This window comes from Bufo gargarizans, chromosome 3 (genome assembly GCF_014858855.1).
Source record: "Bufo gargarizans isolate SCDJY-AF-19 chromosome 3, ASM1485885v1, whole genome shotgun sequence".
In the NCBI taxonomy this organism is placed as follows: domain Eukaryota; kingdom Metazoa; phylum Chordata; class Amphibia; order Anura; family Bufonidae; genus Bufo; species Bufo gargarizans.
In genome coordinates this window covers 287,526,106-287,550,747 of record NC_058082.1, presented here as the reverse complement: position 1 = coordinate 287,550,747, position 24,642 = coordinate 287,526,106, and the positions used below count along the sequence as shown (strand labels likewise).

General features: G+C 41.5%; 1 protein-coding gene across 10 annotated transcripts in view; it reads right to left on the bottom strand.

Annotated features, from left to right (window-relative positions):
- The window catches only part of BCAS3 (BCAS3 microtubule associated cell migration factor), a 1,183,153-nt gene that overhangs the window by 780,080 nt on the left and 378,431 nt on the right, over positions 1-24,642 (bottom strand). For all 10 annotated transcript variants that reach the window (XM_044286261.1, XM_044286253.1, XM_044286262.1 and 7 more), the window contains one exon: positions 7,194-7,458. In XM_044286261.1, coding sequence (XP_044142196.1) covers positions 7,194-7,458 — 265 coding nt within the window. The remainder of the gene's footprint in view (positions 1-7,193; positions 7,459-24,642) is intronic.

The following is a 24,642-nucleotide window of genomic DNA, read 5'->3' as shown; positions in this document are numbered from 1 at the left end:
GTTTGATAAACCATTGAGGCCAATATTAAAGGTTTTGATGGGACTGCATGGGTGCACTGTGACACTCACCAAGCACAGTCATTACACTGTGGACAAACCTGTGTAGCTCTAGTGCCTGTTTCTGCCACCGGGTCTACTGTAAAAATAGCTGAATGGCAGAGGTGACGGGAGCCGGAACCTCAATGATCAGAATTTGATGACCTATCCTAAGGACAGGCCATAAGTATAAACGTCCTAGAGAAACCTAGGGGTTGTCCAAGATATGTTTTTTACTGATTACCTATCCTGTAAACAAAATGCTTTATAAATATAAAATATATCTTTCAAGTAAAAAAAAAACTCTCCCCCATAAGCCATTTACTAATTAAAAAGGAATGCATTTTAGCATTGCCTTGGAACCTCCAGCTCAGTACTTAATTCAAATAGACACTCATGGTGGGATAAAGGTGGGATAGCAGGAGGTCAAACTGACGTGTTTCGCTGATGACATAATTATCTTCCTAAACACTACGGAATTACATCTGGGAAAGGTACTTGACACTTTTCTATATTTCGGATCTGTCGCGGTTATAAAATTAACATTACCAAAATCCAGCTATTATTTCTAAAAGGCATTACTCCCCAGACACTCCTTCCACACAACGTGGAAATAGTACCTAACTTCATAACGTGTCTGGGGATCAAAGTGGGTAGGAATCCATCTTCCCTGTATACTCCGGAAAATTGAGCAGGAACTAGAGGGATAGAGAGGTCGGCTGCTCTCACTGTTGGGCAGAGCCTACCTTCTGAAGATGGAGAGTTTTGCAAGACTTCTTTATCCAATGCAAACTATCCCCCTCCTATTACATCATATCGACATCATCAGGATGAAATCTGCCTTTAGAAAGGAAAACGGCCATGTATTGCTTATGTGAAGCGCTGTATGTTACAATGGGAAGGGGATCTTCAGCTACCAAACATAGGGACCTGTAACATGGCGGCTCTGCTCCGGAATATTCGAGACTGGATGTGGGGCATTGTACTAATCTAGCCCTGGAGAGAGCATTGGTTGCACCGAAGGGGCTGCTGGCTGTATTGCATACAAGGCTTAGAGATTATCTGGCCCCACTAAAAACTACGGGGGTCATTTATAAAACTGGTGTAAAGTAGAACTGGCTTAGTTGCCCATAGATTCCACCTTTCATATTGGGCAGCTCCTTTGGAAAATGAAAGGAGGAATCTGATTGGTTGCTATGGGCAACTAAGCCAGTTCTATTTTACACCAGTTTGATAAATGACCCCCTATGTTTTAATCAAAGATACTGTAGTAGCCTGGAGAGCTATTCAAAAGATTTATAGGCTACCCTATGTATCTCACCCCATATATTCCCCTCTGTCGGCCTTCCTTCAGGGCAGGGACACCAAGTTGTATCAGATTTGGCGTGAATAGGGAACTCGAAAGCTAAAACAGGTATTAACCTCTTCAGGACAGACCTTTCTATCGTGGGCTGACTTCCAGGCAAATACAAACTAAAGTCAGCCCCACTACCTCCCTTTTCTAAAACTAACGTCATATTGTAAGGCACAATCAGGCACACTGGGACAGTCAGACCAACTCACCTGGTTTGTGTCCTTAATGGGCTCAGACGGTAGTGTGGACCAGTGGCGTGGCTAGGGTGTTGTGCACCCGGGTCTTTTCTTTGGCACCCCCCCAATACTTTAAAAATACTGTACCCCCTCACAGTAGTATTGCCCTCATTGTACAAACTTCACAGTAGTTTTGTACAGATGTGTGCCCCCTCACAGTAGTTATGCCCACATTGTGCCCTCTCACAGTAGTATTGCCCACATTGTTTCCCCCCTCACAGTAGTTATGCCCTCTCTGTGCCACTTTCACAGTTGTAAAGCTCTCTTTGAGCCCCCTTCAGAGTAATAATCCCCATTGTGCCCCTTCAGAGTAATAATCCCCATTGTGCCCCCTTCATAGTAATAATCCCCATTGTGCCCCCTTTATAGGAATAATGTCCACTGTGTCCCCTTCATAGTAATAATGCACCCTTCATTGTAATAATGCCCATTGTGCCCCTTCACAGTAATAATGTCCATTGTGGCCCCTTAATAGTAGCAATCCCAACTGTGCTAGTAATGCCCTCTGTTCCCCCTCCATAATAAAAATCCCCATTGTGCCGCCTTCACAGAAATAATGCCCACTGTGCCCACTTCACAGTAATAATGCCCACTGTGCCCCCTTCACATTAGTAATGCCCTCTGTGCCCCCTCCATAGTAGTAATGCCCTCTGTGCCCCCTCCATAGTAATAAAGTGCTCTGCCCCCTCCATAGTAATAAAGCCCTCTGTGCCCCCTCTGTATTCAAAAAAAAAAAAAAAAACACAGTAACTACTCCTGCTCCTAAAGCTCACATTCCTCTCTTCCCTGCAGGCACAGATCGCTCTGCAGCAATGTGTGGGAGCGGGACTTGTGCCGATTTCAGGACTGCAGGCTCCGCCCACACAGGCCGGCAGCACGATCTGTGCCTGCAGGCTGAATGGTGGAGCAGGGAGAAGTCTTCCTGCTTCATCATTCAGAGCGCCGCCGGCCTGAAGGAGGAGAGGAGCGCTGGGAGCTGAGCGGTGAGTGACAGGACTGCAGCTCCCAGCGCTCCAGCAATGAGCGCTTCCATCTCTATTGATGGAAGCGCTCATTGCTTCTGGCACCCCCCTGAGAACTTCGGCTCATAGGAGCCAATACATTCTAATACAGTACGGAGCGCTCGCTCCATACAGTATACAAACTAAGTATAATGCGAATCGACTTCGGATGTTTTATCGGTAGTCGATTCGCTTATCCCTAGTAGTCGCCAACTGAGTAGATTGATTACTGCGGGGATCAGGGGCTCCCTGGGAGGCGGATATGAGACTTGAGATAACATAGGGGAGGTTTTATAAATTAGACAATGTTGTTTCTTTGGTTTGAGTTGAGGACAGTTTAGGGGGGAAATAGAAAAAGGGTATCAGGAGGAAGCTGAATGTGGAATCTGTGGTCCTAGAAGAACATTGAAAGGGGGGTCTCAATCAGGCAGGACTTACTCTAAACCTATCAATGCCATTGGGCATCTCCAATCATAAAAGCAGAACTTCTCTCCCCTGGGGCGGTGGGTGGGTGCTTGGGTGATAACCAATAATATTTGTTATAGTAGTAACATAGAACATGTTGCATTATGTTATTGATGTGATGAAAGATTATATGTTTTAAGAAAGAAAAGAATAAAGTTAAATAAAAAAATAAAAGCAGAACTTGCGCATATAGTGTGCTGCTTCTTGTAACCTCTGTGTGCACCAAGCAACCAATGAGAGGAGGAGCACACACAGCTACCTGTACCACCTTTATCAAGGTTTTTTTCAAATGCAACAATGGGCCAGCAAACTCTGCCCTCCAAAAACCACATGGCTTTACTTCCCTTCTTAGACAGGCCATGTGCCCATACAATAATTTATGATCACATATAGGGTGTTTCTGTAAACTTAGGGTAATAAATATTATGATTTGTTTTGCTGTTAACCCTTGCTGTGTTACAGGAGAAAAAAAAATGGATTAATGTTTTAAATCTGCCAAAAAATAAAATTTTAAAATTTCACCACTATTTTGCTTTAATTTCCTTGGAACACCTAAAGGGTTAGCAAAATTTGTAAAATCAGTTTTGAATAATTTGAGGGGTGTAGTTTCTAAAATGTAATTTACGGGTGGTTTCCTTTAGGTAAGCCCCTGAAAGTCACTTAGAACTGAATTGGTCCTTTAAAAAGTCATTTTTCAAAATTTGAAAAATTGCTTCTAAAATTCTAAGCCTTCTAGTGCAATAAAATAAATAAATAAACAAACAAATAAAATGACATTTACCAAATGATGCCAACAGAAAGTAATCACATGGTGGATGTTAATTTGTAACTATTTTGTAAAGTATCACTATCGGTCTTAAAAGCGGGGAAATTCTCCTCCTCAAAGCTTGCATTCTGTACAGATAACACAGTAACGTCATTTGAGCTGTGGAATCAATCTAAATGATCAAAATAAAACCAACGTGTTTCAGAAAATGGTCATAGTTTCCTCCCTCAGGGATGAAGATCCTTGTTCTCCTAATTACAGTTGCAAGAAAAAGTATGTGAACCCTTTGGAATGATATGGATTTCTGCACAAATTGGTCATGAAATGTGATCTGATCTTCATCTAAGTCACAACAATAGACATTCACAGTCTGCTTAAACTAATAACACACAAATAATTAAATGTTACCATGTTTATATTGAACACACCATGTAAACATTCACAGTGCAGGTGGAAAAAGTATGTGAACCCCTAGACTAATGACATCTCCAAGAGCTAGTTAGAGTGAGGTGTCAGCCAACTGGAGTCCAATCAATGAGATACGATTGGAGATGTTGGTTACAGCTGCCCTGCCCTATAAAAAAAACACACAACAGTTCTAGGTTTGCTTTTCAGAAGAAGCATTGCCTGATGTGAATGATGCCTCGCACAAAAGAGCTCTCAGAAGACCTACAATTAAGAATTGTTGACTTGCATAAAGCTGGAAAGGGTTATAAAAGTATCCCCAAAAGCCTTGCTGTTCATCAGTCCACGGTAAGACAAATTGTCTATAAATGGAGAAAGTTCAGCACTGCTGCTACTCTCCCTAGGAGTGGACGTCCTGTAAAGATGACTGCAAGAGCACAGCGCAGACTGCTCAATGAGGTGAAGAAGAATCCTAGAGTGTCAGCTAAAGACTTACAAAAGTCTCTGGTATATGCTAACATCCCTTCCCTTCCATCTTGGAATAAACACACAACACTATGTGTGAAGAAAAAGAGGCACAGCACACCAACATTAAAACCTCATCCCAACTGTGAAGTATGGTGGTGGGGGCATCATGGTTTGGGGCTACTTTGCTGCGTCAGGGCCTGGACGGATTGCTATCATCGAAGGAAAAATTAGTTCCCAAGTTTATCAACACATTTTACACAAGAACTTAAGGCCATCTGTCCACCAGCTGAAGCTCAACAGAAGATGGGTGTTGCAACATGACAACGACCCAAAGCATAGAAGTAAATCAACAACAGAATGGCTTAAACAGAAGAAAATACGCCTTCTGGAGTGGCCCAGTCAGAGTCCTGACCTCAACCCAATTGAGATGCTGTGGCATGACCTCAAGAAAGTGATTCACACCAGACATCCCAAGAATATTGCTGAACTGAAACAGTTCTGTAAAGAGGAATGGTCAAGAATTACTCCTGACCGTTGTGCACGTCTGATCTGCAACTACAGGAAACGTTTAGTTCAAGTTATTGCTGCCAACAGAGGTTCAACCAGTTATTAAATCCAAGGGTTCACATACTTTTTCCGCCTGCACTGTGAATGTTTACATGGTGTGTTCAATAAAAACATGGTAACATTTAATTATTTGTGTGTTATTAGTTTAAGCAGACTGTGATTGTCTATTGTTGTGACTTAGATGAAGATCAGATCACATTTTATGACCAATTTGTGCAGAAATCCATATAATTCTAAAGGGTTTACATACTTTTTCTTGCAACTGTATATAGGTATCTCCAGAATTAAAGGAAGTCTGTCACCAACTTTTCATGTTTTACACTGCTTATATCGCGTTCTTGCAAACACAAACACACACACACACACACACACACACATGGTAATAAGGTTACCTTACTTGTTTTCAGCCAATGCTGTAAAAAATTTGGTTATAATGGTATGCAAATGAGGGCTCGCAAAAGCCCAGTGGCGGCAGTCATGCTGTAAGTGCCCAGGCCCCTCAGCGTTTTGGGCACCTAACTCCTCCCCAGTGTATCAACTGGTCAGCGCTTTCATGAAGTGTCTGCACAGTTCACCACCAGGCCTGGGCATGCACTCTCTGAATAACCACTGAGGGCATCGGTTTTCTTTTCAGCAGTGCGCATGCGCCGGCTACTGGAACGCAATTGGCAAAGATGAAAGAGGAGGAGCGGAAAGAGCCAGCCACGAGCAGCAGCAATGTGGTTATCGGAGTGAGCATGCTCGGGCTGGGCTGTGAACTGTGCACGCTTGGGATCTCGGGAATTGGAGACGATGATGTAACATAATGAAGCTTTACACAATTGGACCAAAACAAGAAAGGTACCATTATTATCATGTGTGTGTGCAAAAACGCAATATAAGCAGTAAATATGAAAAGTTGGTGACAGACTCCCTTTAAAGGCATGCTTCAAGCACTATCCAGAATTGCAACTGACATCGCTTAGGCCGTGGATTTTTGCCTATAGATGAGGACGCCACATACAAGTATATAGGACTTCTTCCTCTCTGATGCCACCAATCTTGGCAGGTGCCTGATTGGCTTGTTTATCTGGGAAATATCCTGTGTGTATTACGAAGAACTGCACATATACCTGTGGTTACTAACACACAGTAGTAAAGGGAGCAGCAGTCTGGCATGGATTAGTTGGATTCTGGACATTGATAGCACAGTCACTATACACACTTTATCCTTGGCTGTACTGGCTTGTGCACTGCTGCACTATCTTTTATGACCTCTCCAGTCATTTTATTAGTGAATTGGTCATTTAGAAAATTTTCTGAAAATTTGGGATTTTTTTTTAATAAATAAAGATAAAACATATCCAACAAACCTAAATTTACCACTATCATGAAGTACAATATGTCATGAAAAAACTCAGAATAGCTTGGATTAGTAAAAACATTCCAAGTTATTAACACACACGCTGTAAAGTGACGTGTCAGATTTTCAAAAATAAGCTCGGCCAGAAAAGTTAAAACTGGCTGTGTCCTGAAGGGGTTAAAATATTCATATACTGTAGTTTACAGCAATTTGCTCATTTTAGAATCAAATAAATGCATGTAGAACATAGAGGAAATCAGTAACACATTAAAATACAATCTTCACCAATACTGATGATCCTACAATATGTGTTTTTACCAAGATGTTAAAACTATATGAATGTTGTATGTAACTAGGCATACATATTTCAGACTGATTTCTGCATATTTTAGTACAAATAAAAATAGATTTTTTTCCTGCTGACTAGTGTCAAAAAAAGATTTCCAGCTGCATCTGAGAGTGGTCTAGCTTAAATACCTACAAAATATAGTAAGCGGTCTCCATGAATATGCCCACCCATGTAGAATTGTATCCGCAGTGATATTATACTCACCATGTAAGGGAGAACCAGATGGACTGCTGGACAAACCTGGCACAGGACTGCATCTGCCCCCTTGCTTTGAAGTAAGCTCCTGCTCAATCTCTTCAAGGCCAGCACTTTTCTGAAAGCGACTCATGCGGTTTACCACACGGGGAGACATGTGTGTCCGGACACATGGCTGACCACCATATGGGTTTATTGGGAATACGTGGGAAGTGCCACGAAGAGTGCTCACCACCACCCATCGGCAGTCATGGCTGAAGCAAATGTCCTGCACCTAAAAGAAAAGTGCACCACAATCAATACTCAAAAATTATACTACTGTATACTACTGTGAACAATACCCGTAAGACTAAACACCTATAGCAGTGATGGTAAACCTTTTACAGACCGGGTGCCCAAACCACAAACGAAAACATACTTATTTATCGCAAAGTACCAACACAGCAATTTAACCTGAATACCAGTATAGTATATGTTCCATGTACTTTATTATTTAGCTATAACAGCCTGCCTACATTCAGTGCACTGCCTGTGCTGTTCATAGTGCGCCCTGCGCTGATGAATGGCAGAAGTCTAAGGCATATTGGTATGCCACCGACTTTTTCCAGGGTGCGGGTGCCCACAGAGAGGGCTCTAAGTGCCGCCACCACTGACCTATGGCATTCATTTTTAAGTGAGTTCTCACTTATCCCAATAACTTTACTCCAACGATGTCAACTGATTTAGGATTTATCAAGAAATAAAACAAATACACAAAAAGAGAATAAGATGAACTCAGAATTAACATTTCGAAGTAATAACAAATACAGAATTATGATCATTTAAAGGGTTTCTCTGGGATTTTCATATTGATGGCACAACCTCCCGATAGATCATCAGTAAGAGATTGGCGGGGGTCCAACTCCCAGCACCCCCGTTGATCTGCTGTTTGAGGAAGCTGCGGTTGGTATTGCAGCTCAGCCCATTCACTTGAAAGTGGAAATGTGACCAATGAACGTGGTGTCATATTAATAGGACATCAATATGAAAATCCCAGAGAACCCCCTTTAAACAGCATCTGTCAGCAGGATCTAGGAAACAAGGAAAAATGGCTGGAAAGGTTGATCCTGCTGTGTAAAATGATGTCTTATTTATCTTTTTCAGTTGCATCATCAGTTATAACTGTTTTTGTTACCATGCAAATTAATTTTATCAATGCCCTGAGTGGTGATCCTAGCAATTCAGAGCACCAGATCTTTACCACCCTGCACCTTCTGTCACTCCTATCTTCCCCTTGATTGGCCTTGCCTGGTAATCTTGCACCTACGCTGTACTTTCATATACTGGTGCATAGGAAGGACTAGTCACGCCTACTGTAGTGACAGCACTGCAGTTGAGACATCACTGGACTGGGCCATTACGGGCCAGTGTGCTCGAAAGACAGTATGTGGGCTTGTAAGGGAGGGAATGGTAAAAACTTCTGAAGTTAAGTATATTAACCACTTTCAGACCAGGCCATTTACCCCCTTCTTGACCAAGCCTAATTTTAGGAATCTGACGAATCACTTTATGTGGTAATAACTTTGGAATGCATTTACTTATCCAAGCCGTTATGATAGTTTTTTTGTGACACAATGTACATCATGTTAATGGTAAATTAGAGTCAATATTTTTTACTTTTATTTTAAAAAAAATTCAAAACTTACTGAAAATTTAGAAAAATTCACTATTTTCTAAATCTGAATCTCTCTGCTTTTATGATAGATAGTAATTCAGGATAAGCAAACTTGCTGTTTTCAAGTTCGGGTTCTGACCACGGACCATAATGGAATTCTATGACTGAATGCACCACGGAAGCCTTTAAGAGGCATTCCGTCATAATAGAAGTCTATGGGCAGCATAACAGATCCGTGTGGTTTCTATTATGCAGGACAGGACTCCTATTCGCTCATCCCTAATAGTGATACCTCAAAAAATACTTATTAACATTCACCATATATCTACTTTATGTTGCCATTGGTAATGTTATATTTTTTTTTTTAGGATGTTAGAAGGATTAGATTTTTAGAAGCAATTTTTGAAATTTTGGTTGTAAACTGCTGTATGGGCACACGGCAGGGTTCAGAAGACAAGGTGCACCATATAGTTTTGGAGGGCAGATTTTGCTGTAATGGTTTTTGGGTACCATGTTGCATTTGAAGAGACTCTGAGCTACCCCTATGTAATGGTTTTTGGGTACCATGTTGCATTTGAAGAGACTCTGAGCTACCCCTACAGTGAAAACCCCCAAAAAGTGCCACCCAAAGAATTTTTAAGGGGTATAGTGAGCACTTTGACACAACAGGCGATTTATAGAATTTATAACACTTGACTGTGAAAATGAAAAATTAAGTTTTTTTTTAACAAGAAAATGGGCTTAAGCCCAATCTTTCCTTTTCACAAGGGATAACAAGAGAATATCAACCCACAATTTACTACCCATTTTCTCTTGAGTAAAGAAGTACCCCATTTGTGGTCATAAACTGCTGTTTGGGGATACATCAGGGCTAATTTATTATGTCTTTTAATTAATTAAAAAAAAAAATTAAAAAAAGTTTTACAAAATAAAAGCATTTTTAGAAAAAAAAAATCATGTTTTGTGTTGCCATTTTCTTTGAGCCATATCTTTTGAAAAAATGTATGGCTATGGTTTTGTGTAAGGCCTCGTTTTTTGCAGGATGAGGTGACATTTTTATTGGTAACATTTTGGGGTACATATGACTTTTTGATCAATTGGTATGCTTTTTGGGAAGTGAGGTGACCAAAAAATTGCTGTTTTGTCAAACAAAATTATTTTTTTACACTGTTTGCCTAATAGGATGTGGAGATACCAAATATGTCTAATTTTAAGTTTTTCATATTTTTAACAATTTTTTTATGACAATTGTGGGAAAGGCTAAAAAAAATGCATTTTAGTTTTTTTATTTTACACTTTCTGTCCTCCATAAGGCCATACAAGACCTTATGGGGGGCACTTAATATAATTTTTTTTTAAATTTTTTTTAGCAGCCCCAGTTACAAGAGAGGCTGTACTGCAGAATACTATGCTGTACAGCCTCACTGCAGGGCTGATCGAGGTCTAAGGCAGAACTGACAGCTCCTGCGGTCACATGACTGTCAGGCCTGCATATCGCTTCCTTAGCTGTATACAGAGGCCTAGAAGGCAGGGACACAGAGGAACGGCCCCCCTGCTCAGCAGCTGCATGATTAGCGCGCAGCTGCAATTTCTGAATGGACGTTCCAAAATGTCCATTCAGAGATAAATCCCGACCCCCAGGACATTTATAGTCTATGGGTGGTCGGGATGTGGTGAAAGGACATCTGTGAGCAGATTTGTACCTATAAAACTGGCTGACCTGTGCTTTTGTCAGCTGAAGGCATCTGTGTTGGTCCCATGTTCATATGTGCCCATGTTGCGGTTTTAATATATGCAAATTAGTCTCTAGAAGCATTAGGAGTGTTGCCACTACACCTACAGTAGAGGTTTAGCTCTCTCTGCAAGGGTGCAGCAGTTGCAGAGAACTGAACCTCTAGGAGTAATAGCAATGACCCTGTTGCTCCTAGAGGCTCACTTGCATATATTAGAAATTAATTTTTCTCAGCAATGTGGGCACAAATGAACACAAGACCAACACAGATGTCTTCAGCTGCCAAGTGCACATGAAAAACATCAGCCAGTTTTGTAAGTACAAATCTGTTGACACATGCCCTTTAAAGAGGACCGGAAGCCTCTTTTCTTTTTTTCTTTCTTTCTTTTATGAAATCTAAATTATGTAAATCCTTTGTTGTTCCTCCTAAATACTTATGAATAAACTGACACCTGGGTGTTACCATTCTCCTTGCCAAAGGGGTATGTCCCTATACATTCTGGTACTGTCTGAACAGTGTCACAATTTGTGGAGGCATGCTCTCAACTAGAGATGAGCGAAGTTTTGAAAAATTCAATTCAGCAACTTTGCCGGTTAAGCAAGAAATGTTATTCATTACGAATTAATTTGTCAGGAATCGCTATAAATCATGTATACCCAGGCCACAATGCCTTAGGGTACGGCCACATGGAGTGGCCATGATGCGGGCGGGTTGAGGCCATGCTGCAGTGAAGAACAACATGGCCAATTAGCCCGCAGCTGTCTTTCATTTAATAATGAAGCCTGCACTGTATAGCCCTTCTTCATTGTTAAAGGGGTTGTCCAGGTTCAGAGCTGAACCTGGACATCCCTCCATTTTCACCCCGGCAGCCCCCCTGACATGAGCATCGGAGCAGTTCATGCTCCGATGCTCTCCTTTGCCCTGCGCTAAATCGCGCAGGGCAAAGGCATTTTTCTGAGTTCCGGTGACATACCGGGCTCTCTATGGGGCTGACAGGCAGCCCGGTGACGTCACCGGCACTGATGGGCGGGATTTGGCTCTGCCCTAGCCAGTAAAACGGCTAGGGCAGAGCTAAAGCCCGCCCCTCAGAGCCGGTGACGTCACCGAACACACTGCTGGGCGGAAGTTACCGCCCGGCAGTGTGTTATTGAAAACACAAGAGCCTGTGCCCTGCGCGATCTAGCGCAGGGCACGGGAGCGCATCGGAGCATGAGATGCTCCGATGCCAGGCTCAGGAAGGCTGCCGGGGTGAAAATAAGGGTATGTCCGGGTTCAGCTCTGAACCCGGACAACCCCTTTAATGGGCACACGGCACTTGTATACAGGGTCTGTTGCTAGTAAGTGGTTTGGCTGGTTAGGTGGAGGCAAAATATGCATATTATAGCTATTCTAGCCTGCAATCTCCTGCAGGTTATTTGACAGTAAACACTGAATATTATTCAGCTCTAGTCTGGCATACCCACTTCTCCAACCCCAGCGCTCTCCTGCCCTACAGGTGGGAGCCCTCCTTCTGCCATCTGCTTTTCCTCCTTTTCCACATCATCTAAGGCCTCATGCACACAACCGTTTTTTGGGTCCGCATCAGAGCTGCAGTTTTTGCGGCTCGGGTGCAGACCCATTCACTTCAATGGGGCTGCAAAAGATGCAGACAGTACTCCTTGTGCTGTCCGCATCCTTTGCTCTGTTCCGTGGTCCCGCAAAAAAAAATATAGCAGGTCCTATTCTTGTCCATTTTGTGTTTTAAAATTGTTTTAAACGTAACAAAGAGGTCAGCATTGTTACAACCTTTCGGAGGTATACACATAGCCTGCTCACACATTATAAACATATGATTGTAATGGCAAATTATTACCATATTCAGTCTCATCTAGATGAAATTTTCAAATACAACTCATCTGCTTATCTCAATAAACAGACACATGAGTATCCATTAGAGATCTAATCGGATTACCTCTAAACACAACAATGTATAAAGGAACAAAGACGGGGGGGGGGGGGGAGTAAAAACAAAAGGGGGAAAGAAGAGAAGTGGGGAGGTGGGGGGTAGAGATTAGCATTGCAAAACACAGAATTCCATCGAGGCAGGTGCAGAGTGTAATGTCTTCTACGGACTCCAACTAGGAGCAACCATAAAAAAGTGCTCACAACCAAAGAAAAACCATTCAAAGGGAGGCAACTCAAAGGCAGGGGTCTCACTTCCGCAGAAAGCTCCACCTACTGTAAGGACTCATGTCCCGGAAAAATTTCTAAACGTTTTCCAGGGATTCCAAACATGTTCGAACTGCATAGGGGTGCGAGCATCCCAATGTGCAATCTGTTCGAGGCGATAAAGTTGATCACATTTGAGGATCCAATTTTGAATAGTTGGCGGGTTTGGTTGTTTCCATGATATTGCCAACATAAGTCTAGCTGCCGCTAGCAAAGTGTTACATAGCGAACGTATATGTTTGGGGCACCTGAATTCCTCTAAGACTCCTAAAAGGCAAATCTTCGGGGAAATAGGTAATTTCAAGCTACAAATGTCAGATATATGTTTACAAATCTCCTGCCAGTAATAAGTTATCTTGGTACATTTCCACCAGATATGTGTGTGCGTACCTATTTCTAGGTTGCATCTCCAGCACATAGGGCTGCACTCAGGAAACATGCGATGAAGTCTTTGAGGTGTATAATACCATCTTGTTAAAACTTTATAGCTGTTCTCTTGCAGTTTGACGCACCTGGACACCTTAAGAAACGCTCTGAGCGCATGTTTTACTTCTAAGGGGGATAATTGAATATTCAGTTCTGCCTCCCATTGCTGAATACATATAGGAGTCTCTGAACCTTGGATGGAGAGTAGGGTGTCATACAGTTGGGAAAGTTTACCTTTTGGTTCCTTCATTTGTAAAGCTAATTTTTCAAATGTGGTGTAGGCCATATCACTCGGGAAGATTGTTAAGTGTTTTTTTATCTGTTGAAGTAAATAGGCCAAATGGAAAGTGGAAAGGTTAGACAACGCCGGATGAGAGCGTAAATCTTCATATGTAGGAACATCCTCCTCTTTACATAAGCTTAAAATAGGTGTTATAATAGATTTTGTCCTAACCGGAAGAGTGTCTAGAAACTGTATAGGCGCCTGAAATAATATATCTCTCACTTGTATTAATGCAGGATAGTTTGGGACTAATGAGGTAAGCCATTTAGATTCTGACCATACCCTAATCGTATATAAGGTTATAGAGCTGACTGTCTTCAATACCTTCCTAGCCACAGAACTATCCATAAACAACAGAGAGCGCAAAGGGACGTTAGCCATATTGGCTTCAATTGAAAGATCTAAGCGGTTTGTATACTTTCTCAGCCATTCCAAACAGCGTATGCATAACACTGCTCTGTGGTAAAGAAATACATCTGGTACTCCCATGCCCCCTTTGCTTGACTTGTTTAAAAGGAATCCTAGCTTTTTTCCCACTCCATAAAAATTTCATAAGGATGCTTTGGATTCTCTTAAAGAAGGCTCTGGGAATTGGAATAGGCAACGCCTGAATATAGTATAAAACCGTTGGCATAAGAATGGTTTTAATCAAAGTTCTACGGCCAAACCATGACACAAATGGAATATCCCAGGAACTTATAAGATCCTCTATACGTTTCGAAAGACTATGGAAGTTCTCGTGAAATAACCGGGAGAAATTAGGAGTCAACTTAATTCCTAGAAAAGTGATATGGTCAGTTGTCCAATGGAAGGCTGTATCGCTTTTTAAACTGTCCTTGTCCATTTTGTGGACAAAAATAGGCATTTCTACAATGGGCCGCCCGTAAATTGCGGACCTCAAAAAACGGAACGGTCGTGTGCACGTAGCCTAATATCGATGAAAATATATAATCAGGAACATCCAGCTCCTCCTCTCTCTGCATCATGCTGACTTTTCTAGGACATGGAGACTTTGAAGGATAATTTGGAAGAAGTAAAGCCACAAAGCGCGAGGAAATTCGGATTTATTGTAAAGCAAAGGTTTCCTAAACTTCGGACCGAATTCAGCTTCGAATGCTTTGCTTTGCTCAACACTACTCTGAACCTTGAATTTATTCAAGTAGGAAAAATAAAGAGTTTTAAGAAAGATACTCCAGAAAGGTTATTTCTTAAGAAACATTAATATTTACTAACACAGACATGCCAGGATAGCCAAATGATCCTTTTTATGAAGTTTACTTTATGGACATTATTCTCTTTTAGAGAAACATTTTCAGCAGAATTATTGTTTAACTACACCATGGCAATCATTTACACTATCATTTAGGTTAATCACTTGCTTATTTTGCTTAAAAGAAATAAGAAAATAATCTTTCTAAAAGTAAATATAGTACAGTCGACATGCAAACTTCCACAGCTTACAACAAGCGTTTATAAGAAAGAATGGTTATTTTATCTAGTAAATGAAAAATGCATAGATAATTGTTCCCAAGCTGTATCTGCCCGGCTTTGTTAACACATAATTGCTTATATTTGTAAGGAACTGCCAACAGATTAGCCATGTGGGTACTAATGGCCTTTCCTGTATCCCGGATATGTCTGTTCACAACTGTGGATGGCAAGGCTCTTGATATTGTTCTTCCTAAATCCCAACAATTTTGATTAAACTTTCAGTTTAGGTCACAATGCATACTAAAAATAGATGATCTGACGAAGTTTAAGTATTTATCTTTGAATACAAGCGATTATATGTATATACTTTATTGTTTGTTTTCATTTTAATTTAGCACAGTTAATGTTACGATTGCTCACATCACATCAGCGCAATACGTCAAAGTGTACTCCCCAATGTATGGCTCTGATGAACATCACTGTACATCCATATAGTGCCAAATGTCACTCCTTGGCCACAATGTTAAAAAAATAGTATACAGGGGGCTTACCACCCAGAAGAGGCCATGCTTGCATAAAGTGGTTTCTAGACAGGCTTAGGGATTACAGGAAATATTGTTGGGGTAACACTGTACCGAGAAATTTGTTGTGTTAAGTTACAGAGCCATCACATCAGATTCAGTATAACCTGTATTTTAATCATTTAAATTCCTGCTTATTCTAGACTTTGAAGTCAAGGAGACGGTCCTATCAGTGATTGACAGCCTTCCATCTATGACTGTGTATACAGAGAGAGCTGTCAGTTACTGATAGGACCGCCTCCTTGACTTCAAAGCCCAGAATTAGCAGGAATTTACGGTAATTTAATAAATTACAGCTTATTCTGAATCTTGTAACATAAAACCATATGTCAATTTGCTCAGCTCCTCCTGCTCTACAACCTTCTGCCTGCAGCTCAGACACCATGTTCAAAATGACAGGTTTCCTTTAATGTAACATTAAGGTATGTGTCATCAGTAAATCCTCTATTACACTACATGGTCCATCACTGACAATAGGTGATGGGTAAAGCTTCCCTCTTCCCTATCCCTGTACAGTTACCACTGAGCAGGTCACATGGCATGCCAATAACACTCTCTATAAAAATCGAGTCATCTTCAGACACCAGTATCTATATTCCATGTGGCTGCTAACAGGCATATATTTCTGAATGCCATTCGTAGAAAAAAAAAAAAGCACACTCACAAGATGGCCGCCCTCCCCCAAATAATGTACAGAAAATAGAATTAAAACAAGTATAAAATTGGAAAAAAAAAATGTTAAAACAATTTAAAAATGATCATAAAAAAAAAATATTGGCTGCAGCAGTGACATCCTGTGCACAGAACATCTCCACTACTGCAAAACAACCAATGGTGGGGAGGACCGGATGAGGAGTAAGTATTGCTACTTTTTTATTTTTATTTTAGACCATTTAAAACTTCTGCTTGTGTTTTTATTTAACTTGGAAAACCCCTTGAAACATTAAGTTCAGACTGCAAGGCCGAAGTAGATCAAGCGACAATATAATTGACCTAGTAGTATACTAATTAGTGTTGATCGAACTTGTGTTTTAAGTTCTGTGTCTATAGTTCAGGTTATCGAAGAATCCCGTTATGTATTCCAAATTCCGTTATGGTCCGTGGTAGCGGAATGCATAACAGGATTCTTCGATAACCCGAACCCGAACTTTGGACGCAGAACTTAAAACACAAGTTCGCTCAACACTAATACTAATATAGCAATTTTTATCTTGACACTTAACAGGACAAGTTTCTTTACAACACTGAGGTAAAGAGCTGCCTCCTCCTCCTCCTCCTCTCTCCTGAATACAGATGATAAGAACAGTAACTGAATCTCTGGGGAATTTAGTTCATGAGGTGACATGAAGTACAGAGAGGACGGGCAGTACAGGCTGTGGTAATGTGTTGCTGTGGTAATGGAGACTGTAAACAAGTGCTGCTGCTCATTAGCCACACCACACCCTCCTCTCAGGTCTCCACATCATCTCTAATCCCACAGAGATTCACCTGTATTCAGGATCAAGATTCCTGACAAGCAGAGCAGAGAGGAGGATGATATGGCTCACTGTGGTGAAGTAACTTGTCCTGTGTGATTAGGACAGGTTTTGTGTGTATGAGGACAGTGGACATTTTATTTCTCCTAATGATTGCTTCCTAGACAAAACAAACCATTCTAAGTAATGAAAGGTATTTGTGAATATATTTATTATAAAATAATATTTAAGTATTTTCATTTTTTTAATTCCTGAAGAACCCCTTTAAGCAGTTGTAAAAGACAATGAAACTGCAACACCAAGTAGGAAAAGTTCTGAAATTATGGAAATCACAGGGTCAATAGACATGTTATTGATATGCAAATGATAAAAAAATGTAAACAAAATAAGTAAAGCATCAGTATTGAGTATCACCACCTCACACAGAAATACACACTTACATGCCTTGGCATGCTACTAATAAGGTTATAAATGGTTGTCTAAGGAATATTCTGATAAGCTGAATGACATTGGGCATGCAGATCATGAAGATTCACTGCTAACTGCTTCTTTTGCAATTGCTGACCCAGATGTGCTCAATTGGAGACAAGTCCACAGATGCTGTAGGCCAAGGTAGCATGTTTAGGCCATGCAGGCTGCTCACAGTAGGACGAGCAACATGCGGCTTGCCACTGTCCTGTTAAAAAATGGCTCTTGGGACACTTTAAAGAAATGGTCATACTACTGGTTCCTTGACCACTAGAGGGGTCCGGCTACTGTACATTATGCCACCCTACACCATATTCCCGGAAGTAGGACAGGCGTGATGTTTCCTTGTGAAAGACTCTTCAATATGTTGTTCACGTGGTCTCCAGACCAATCTTTAGCTGTTGCTACTTCCATGATTCCATTGCCATCTTGGGTGTACCATGACAGCCTTTGCGAGCGGTGGTGAGAGGTCAATGGCACACCTGTAGCTGGATGTCTGGCTCATAGACCTGTAGACACTACTTGCCACCCAAGGCTTGGAAAGCAATGTCCAATTTCACTTGGATCACTATGCGCCATTTTTCTAATCAGAGGATCCATTTGTGCAGAGGTTTGCTTCTGTGCACCTCTTGCTGTCATTCCAGTTTGTCGTTGTTTTCCCAACCACAGGGATAAGCAACATTGAACAGTCCTGACATCTCAACCTAAGTGGGTAGCATTCTGCCTAAGTGATAAACCAAAGTCTATCATTTCTTGCGACAAGTGTAGATAACTGATTAACAGAAGGCATCACACAATCATCTCACATGATCTGATCTGATTTTTGAGGCTTCATGAGGCTAAAAGACTTTTGGGGTCACTTATCAAACTGGTGTAGAACTGGCTTATTTGTCAATAGCAACCAATCAGATTACACCTTTCATTTTCTAAATGAGCTGTCAAAAATGAAAGGTGGAATCTAATTAGTTGCTATGGGCAATGTGAGGAATGTGGAGTTATGATCTAATTCCAGCCAGAGGTAGTAAACTTCACAGGGGGCCTGGCTTCAAAGCAGACTACATGTTTCCAGTTCACACCTCACTCAACCACAATGGCAACTTCAACATCTCTGGCAGGATAAATGCTGGTGGGAGGGCTGAGTTGGTCATCAGAACAAAAGGATCCATCAGACATCATGGAACTGGGGATTCATAGAAAATTATGAATTGCGTGTCCATCACAGGCACAGACCAGTTACATATCTGCAACCCTGGGGCCAAGTTTGGGGGTCGGGTGCCAGGAAGGGGAGCTAATAATGGCACTGTGTTTGGTCTTCACCTGTAGCCGGAACCCAGGCGGATCTGTTGGTCCCAAAACCATCTCTCTGTGACCTTTCGGTCTGGAGCTATGGGCCATAATGGGTTTTGTGGGTCTTTGGCTACCAGGACAAGGGAGGGAGGGTGAACTCCTGCCAGAGGGATGAGGGGAGTGACCAACTACAGGTGAAAAGGCCCATGCAGGCCAGAGGCCAGGGTCTTTTTCTGAAAGGGACCACATTGTGTCATGTGTTTGGAGGGACCATGGACAAACTGCTGACATCACTGTACCCATGGGACTACAGCCAAGAATTACAGCAACCCAGAATTCATCATAACCCAAAAGTCTACTCATGCACCTGGTACCTGACTCTTGCTCTGTTTAACTCTATTTGTGTCATACAACCTGTATTTGCACATCCGACCACTGTATATATGCTCTGTATATATATTGTGTATTGTCCAGTGCACCCTTAAGGCAGTTAAATATATATTTGAATCTTATCTTGTGCTGTCCTTGTATCTCAGTCCACGAATTCCCACATCCGTGTTTCGGCCTAGTTATACGTGGGCGTCCCGTTAGTGGACCAGGTTTATATTAAACAAGGAACTGGTGGCAGTCTACCGGGCTGGGAAAGCTCTGTTTCATGGAGGCAGTGAAAAGGCTCTCTCAGCTTGTCAGGGTTGTGAGCAAGTGTGGAGTTACGCCGAAGGTCGCGTGAACCACTCTCACTCACTCCTCATGTCTCCTTGTGCCTGAGTGGACAGGAGGTGTCTGTTTAAATTGTACCAAGTGCTCCAAGGGAGGGCATAACGTCACCTCTTGGAAACCAGTGACGAAACCGTATTTCGTGGGCTCTATGTAGGTGACGTCAGGCGGGTCTGCGAGGTGTGGGATTCGTTACAAGCAACTAAGCCAGTTCTATTTTACACTAGTTTGATAAATGACCACATTTTCTTTTAATCTGGCTTTTATGTCACATGCCACAGATTGGGGCTAGGTGCCTGAAAATTTGATCACATGCAGATCTTAGTGACAGCAGATACTACCCTGATTTGTATAATGGTATAACCTTACAATTTGTCCTTCTTGGTGTGGCAAATTCAACGTTGAGGAGTGTATCTGACTTTTTCAATGATGAGGTATCAAAGTCAAGTTAGAAACTGCTCCATTGGTAGGAAGGAGACTGTTCTACAGCATTCTCTAGAGTGTGCGTAAAGAATTACTGAGTTCAAGTGAGAGCTTCTTAAAGCCCTGCACGTTATAATACATTCATTCTGGGAATCGTGGCTTCTGTATAACATAAAATATTTAAGGACACTGGTGGACCATTCTCATAAATAAGCACACCCATTTACATGTACATTTTTACCAGTGAGCAAATGCATGTGCAACTACCTCACCTGGTGTGCAAATCTAGCTATGTTCATATTCAGGTTCCTAGTGATTTTGAAACACACACATACACATATATACAGTCCTGATCAAAAGTTTAAGACCACTTGAAAAATGGCAAAAAATCATATTTAGCATTGCTGCAATCTTAACAAGGTTCCAAGTAGAGCTTCAACATGCAACAAGAAGAAATGGGAATGAGACAATTTAATGAAAACAATGAATAAACTGAAACAAGCTGCTTTTCAGCTGATAAAAAGTTTAGGACCACACCTCCAAAAAAAAACTAAACCCCCCCAAAACAGAAAACTAACTTCCAAACATGAACTCAGTAATGAGTAGCTCTGCCGTTATTGTTTATCACTTCAAAAATTTGTTTTGGCATGCTTGATGCAAGCGTTTGCATGAGGTGAGTGTGAACATTTCTCCAAGTGGTGAAGACGGCCGCACAAAGGCTATCTACTGTCTGGAACTGTTGTCCATTTTTGTAAACTTCCCTTGCCATCCATCCCCAAAGGTTCTCAACTGGATTTAGATCAGGGGAACACGCTGGATGGGCCAAAAGAGTGATGTTATTCTACTGGAAGAAGTCCCTTGTCCTGCGGCCATTGTGTACTGTAGCGTTGTCCTGTTGAAAAACCCAGTCGTTACCACACAGACGAGGGCCCTCAGTCATGAGGAATGCTCTCTGCAACATCTGGACATAGCCAGCGGCCGTTTGACGCCCCTGCACTTCCTGAAGCTCCATTGTTCCACTGAAGGAAAAAGCACCCCAGACCATTATGGCACCCCCTCCACTGTGGCGCGTAGAAAACGTCTCAGGTGGGATCTGCTTGTCATGCCAGTAACGTTGGAAACTATCAGGACCATCAAGGTTAATTTTTTTCTCATCAGAGAATAAAAATTTCTTCCACCTTTGAATGTCCCATGTTTGGTGCTCTCTTGCAAAGTCCAAACGAGCAGTTCTGTGGCGTTCAAGGAGACGAGGTCTTTGAAGATGTTTTTTTGTTTTTGAAGCCTTTCAGTCTCAGATGCCGTCTGATGGTTATGGGGCTGCAGTCAGCACCACTAAGGGCCTTAATTTGGGTCGAGGATCGTCCAGCCAATTGGATCCTCCGGCTCAGTGCTGGTGAAATTTGTTTCGGTTTTCTACTTGACTTTTTTGTTCCATAACCCTTGGGATCATTTAAGAAATTCCAAATGACTGTCTTACTGCGTCCCACCTCAGCAGCGATGGCGCGCTGTGAGAGACCCTGCTTATGCAGTTCAACAACCCGACCACGTTCAAAAAGGGAGAGTTTTTTTTGCCTTTGCCATCACAACGTGTGACTACCTGACAGAAAATGACAATGAATCCACATCTTTGCACGGATTTGGCCTTTTAAAGGCATGTGGTCCTAAAATTTGGATCAGCTGAAAAACAGCCTGTTTCAGTTTAATCGTTATTTTCAATTAATTGAATGCTCAAAAAATGTTTTGTCTCACTCTGATTTCTTCTTGTTGCATGTTGAAGCTCTACTTGGAACCTTTTTAAGATCCAACAATGTAAAATAAGATTTTTTGCCATTTTTCAAGTGGTCTTAAACTTTTGATCAGGACTGTATGTACACAAAAACATTGTTATAATAGTTATAGCTTCCATGCAATTAGTAACTTGTTTTCATCTCAAATGCTTTTTATTATTCAGTACTCATATTCCCATGGTGACCTGTGGCAGTAATCTCCTGAGTACAATGGAAGCTCTTGGTGCCAGAATGCACACTGTAATGCAAATATACATGGGCAGTCCAAAGACAGCTGACAGGCTGACTAACCTGCCTGCTACCTGTAGTCTTTCAGTATCTGGCAACTTTCTTAAACGACATCTTTCAACATTTTTTGCAAAGTTAGTAGGAGACAGATGGACTGTGTGCATGAATCAATGAACTACAGTGCCTGTAGACGTAATCCTTTTAAAATGAATGCCTACTTGGCACTCATGTTGACATTTTATAGAAACAAGCAGGCACTAGGAAGCCAGAATAGAACATCAAAAAGGCCAGTTTACATATAAAATAACAGCAGTTTTATGTTACTTTTGTTTGCTGTACTATTTTTGAATTGTTTATAGAATTTTTGCACAAAACATAAAAATCTAGCACCGTAAACTTCAATACTGTAATATTAAAGAGAACCTGTCACCTCTCCTGACATGCCTCTTTTAGTAACTACTTGCATCCCCTATGTAATAACAATTCTAGATCATCGTTTCCTATTACTCTATGTTGTGCCATTCCTTTGTTATTTCTACTAGAAGTTTATGAACTAATTCCCAGCAGCTTGCAGTAAAGGTACAGATGGGTGTTACCAGTTGGGGTGTGTCCCTGCACAGTCTGACACCAGCCGCACTGATTGGACAGAGTCAGCACCATCTACTGGTAACACCCAGCAGTACCTTTACTGCAGACTGCTGGCAATTAATTTGTAAACTTCTAGCAGGAATAATACTGTAATGATACAACAGAGTCATAAGAAATAGATGCTCCATAATTGTTATCACATGGGAAATGCAAGCATTTACTAAACCTGTCCTGTCAGGAGAGGTGACAGATCCTCCTTAACAATGTGCATCTGAGATGTTGCAAAGTATGGTATATCTAATATTTTAAGAAATAAAAAGTAACTATTTTTTTAAGCAAGTCTAAATCCAAAGGTTCCCAAAATCCTGCTAACAAAATGCATTTTAAATCAAATATAACAATTCAAAAAAGACTTTCCTCATGCATACATAGCCAACTCTGTGTAACACTGCTCTAATAAGAGGACATTTCAATCACACTCTCATTGTGCAGAAAAATATATTGTCTTAAATGGGTTGTGCCAACTGGACAAGACTTCCATGCTATAATGGTTTGTCAATTGATCGGGACTTCTCTTTAAAGGGAGTCTGTCACTAACCTGACCGGTTTCAAACCGATCAGACATGACACAGATGGTACCTTTGTTTTTGTTTTTTTCAGATCACCCAAATCAAACATGATATGCTAATGAGTCGGCGCAAGTGCCCAGCGGCGGAGAGTTTGCTGAAAGTTCCCAAGTTCACCTGCCTCACTCGCGCCAGCCAAAGTCCGCCCCTCAGTAAGCTCAGGCCAGCCCTGTGGCTCTGTGACATCACATTTCCCTATAGGCTGTTCGTGCATCGCTGCCAGGCGCGGGCATGCGCAGTGTTCTGCCCACTGTGGGCAGAGGCACAAAGATATGCAGTGCACATGCGCCAGTTACTGGCGTGAAATCGGTGCATGCGCACTGCATATCTCTGTGCCTCTGTACCTCTAGAGAGAGATATATCTCTTTGTGAATTTAGAAGCAGACATGAAAGAGCAAAAGGTGTCTGAAGGACTTTAGCTGCTTCACTATGAGGTCACTACACCAACACTGAGAGGGGAAAGGGAGCAGGGAAGCTACTGTGCATGTTAGTCCACCTCTGATTGTAGGTGGACTAGAAGAACAAACAGCAGGTGGCGCTACTAGAAAGAAAAATATAATGTACTTAAACTAACAATTCGTTTATTGCATGTATATTGCAATAATACTTTATTCGAAATGCCCTAGTCAATGCATATCAATACGTTTCATGGGATAAAACCTTTTAAGGGACATCTATTACATTAAAAGGGGAAATAACTTTACTGAACATACTGTAAGTACTAAACCTAAGACAGATCTAGTCCTGTCTTCATTACTGAACAAAAATTTCTGAAAGCTGAAATGCTCTTCAGTTTTTGTCTACTATGGGCTTGTACTCCTCTGGTTCCAGCAGAAGCTTCTGCTCCATCTTCATTGTATAAATCAGCTGTAGGCAGCCAATCACATTCGCATATAAGACTAATAAAAACACTGACATACACATTTTATTTGGCACCTCGGACACAGATTGGTAGTCACAATTTTTTTAGCTTTGTTCTGTTGTGATTTACCATTTAAATTCCATTGACCTTTAGTGCTTAGTTAATTAAATATGGCAAGAAAAGTACAGTTCAGTATTGAAAAGAATAAGTATATCAGTATATCTACTACACCCTATTCGTCAAAACTGTTTCTTAAAGGGGTTGTCTCATCTCGCCGTTACTAAGGCGAGATTAGACAGAGTCCCGACCACCTCCCAGCCGGGAAATGGCGGAGCGCTCTGGCGCTCGCTGTTTCAGGAGCTCTTATTGTTGTGCATGAGCGCTACGGAAACAGCGTAGGACAGCAAGCTATGTTATTTCTGAGTAAGGGAAACAGCATAGCTTGTTGTGCGACGCTGTTTCTGTAGCTCTCATACACTGCAATGAGAGCCCTGACGTTTCCCGGCCAGGAGGTGGTTGGGACTGTGTCTCATCTCGACTTGGTAATGGCGAGATGAGACAACCCCTTTAAGCTTTAACCAATAATATTTTCATATTTTTTCAAATAAGTGGTATCCTCTAATTTACTGTGAACAGCAATTTTACAAGACCCTCTGTAATCATTCAAGAGGGATACAGCCT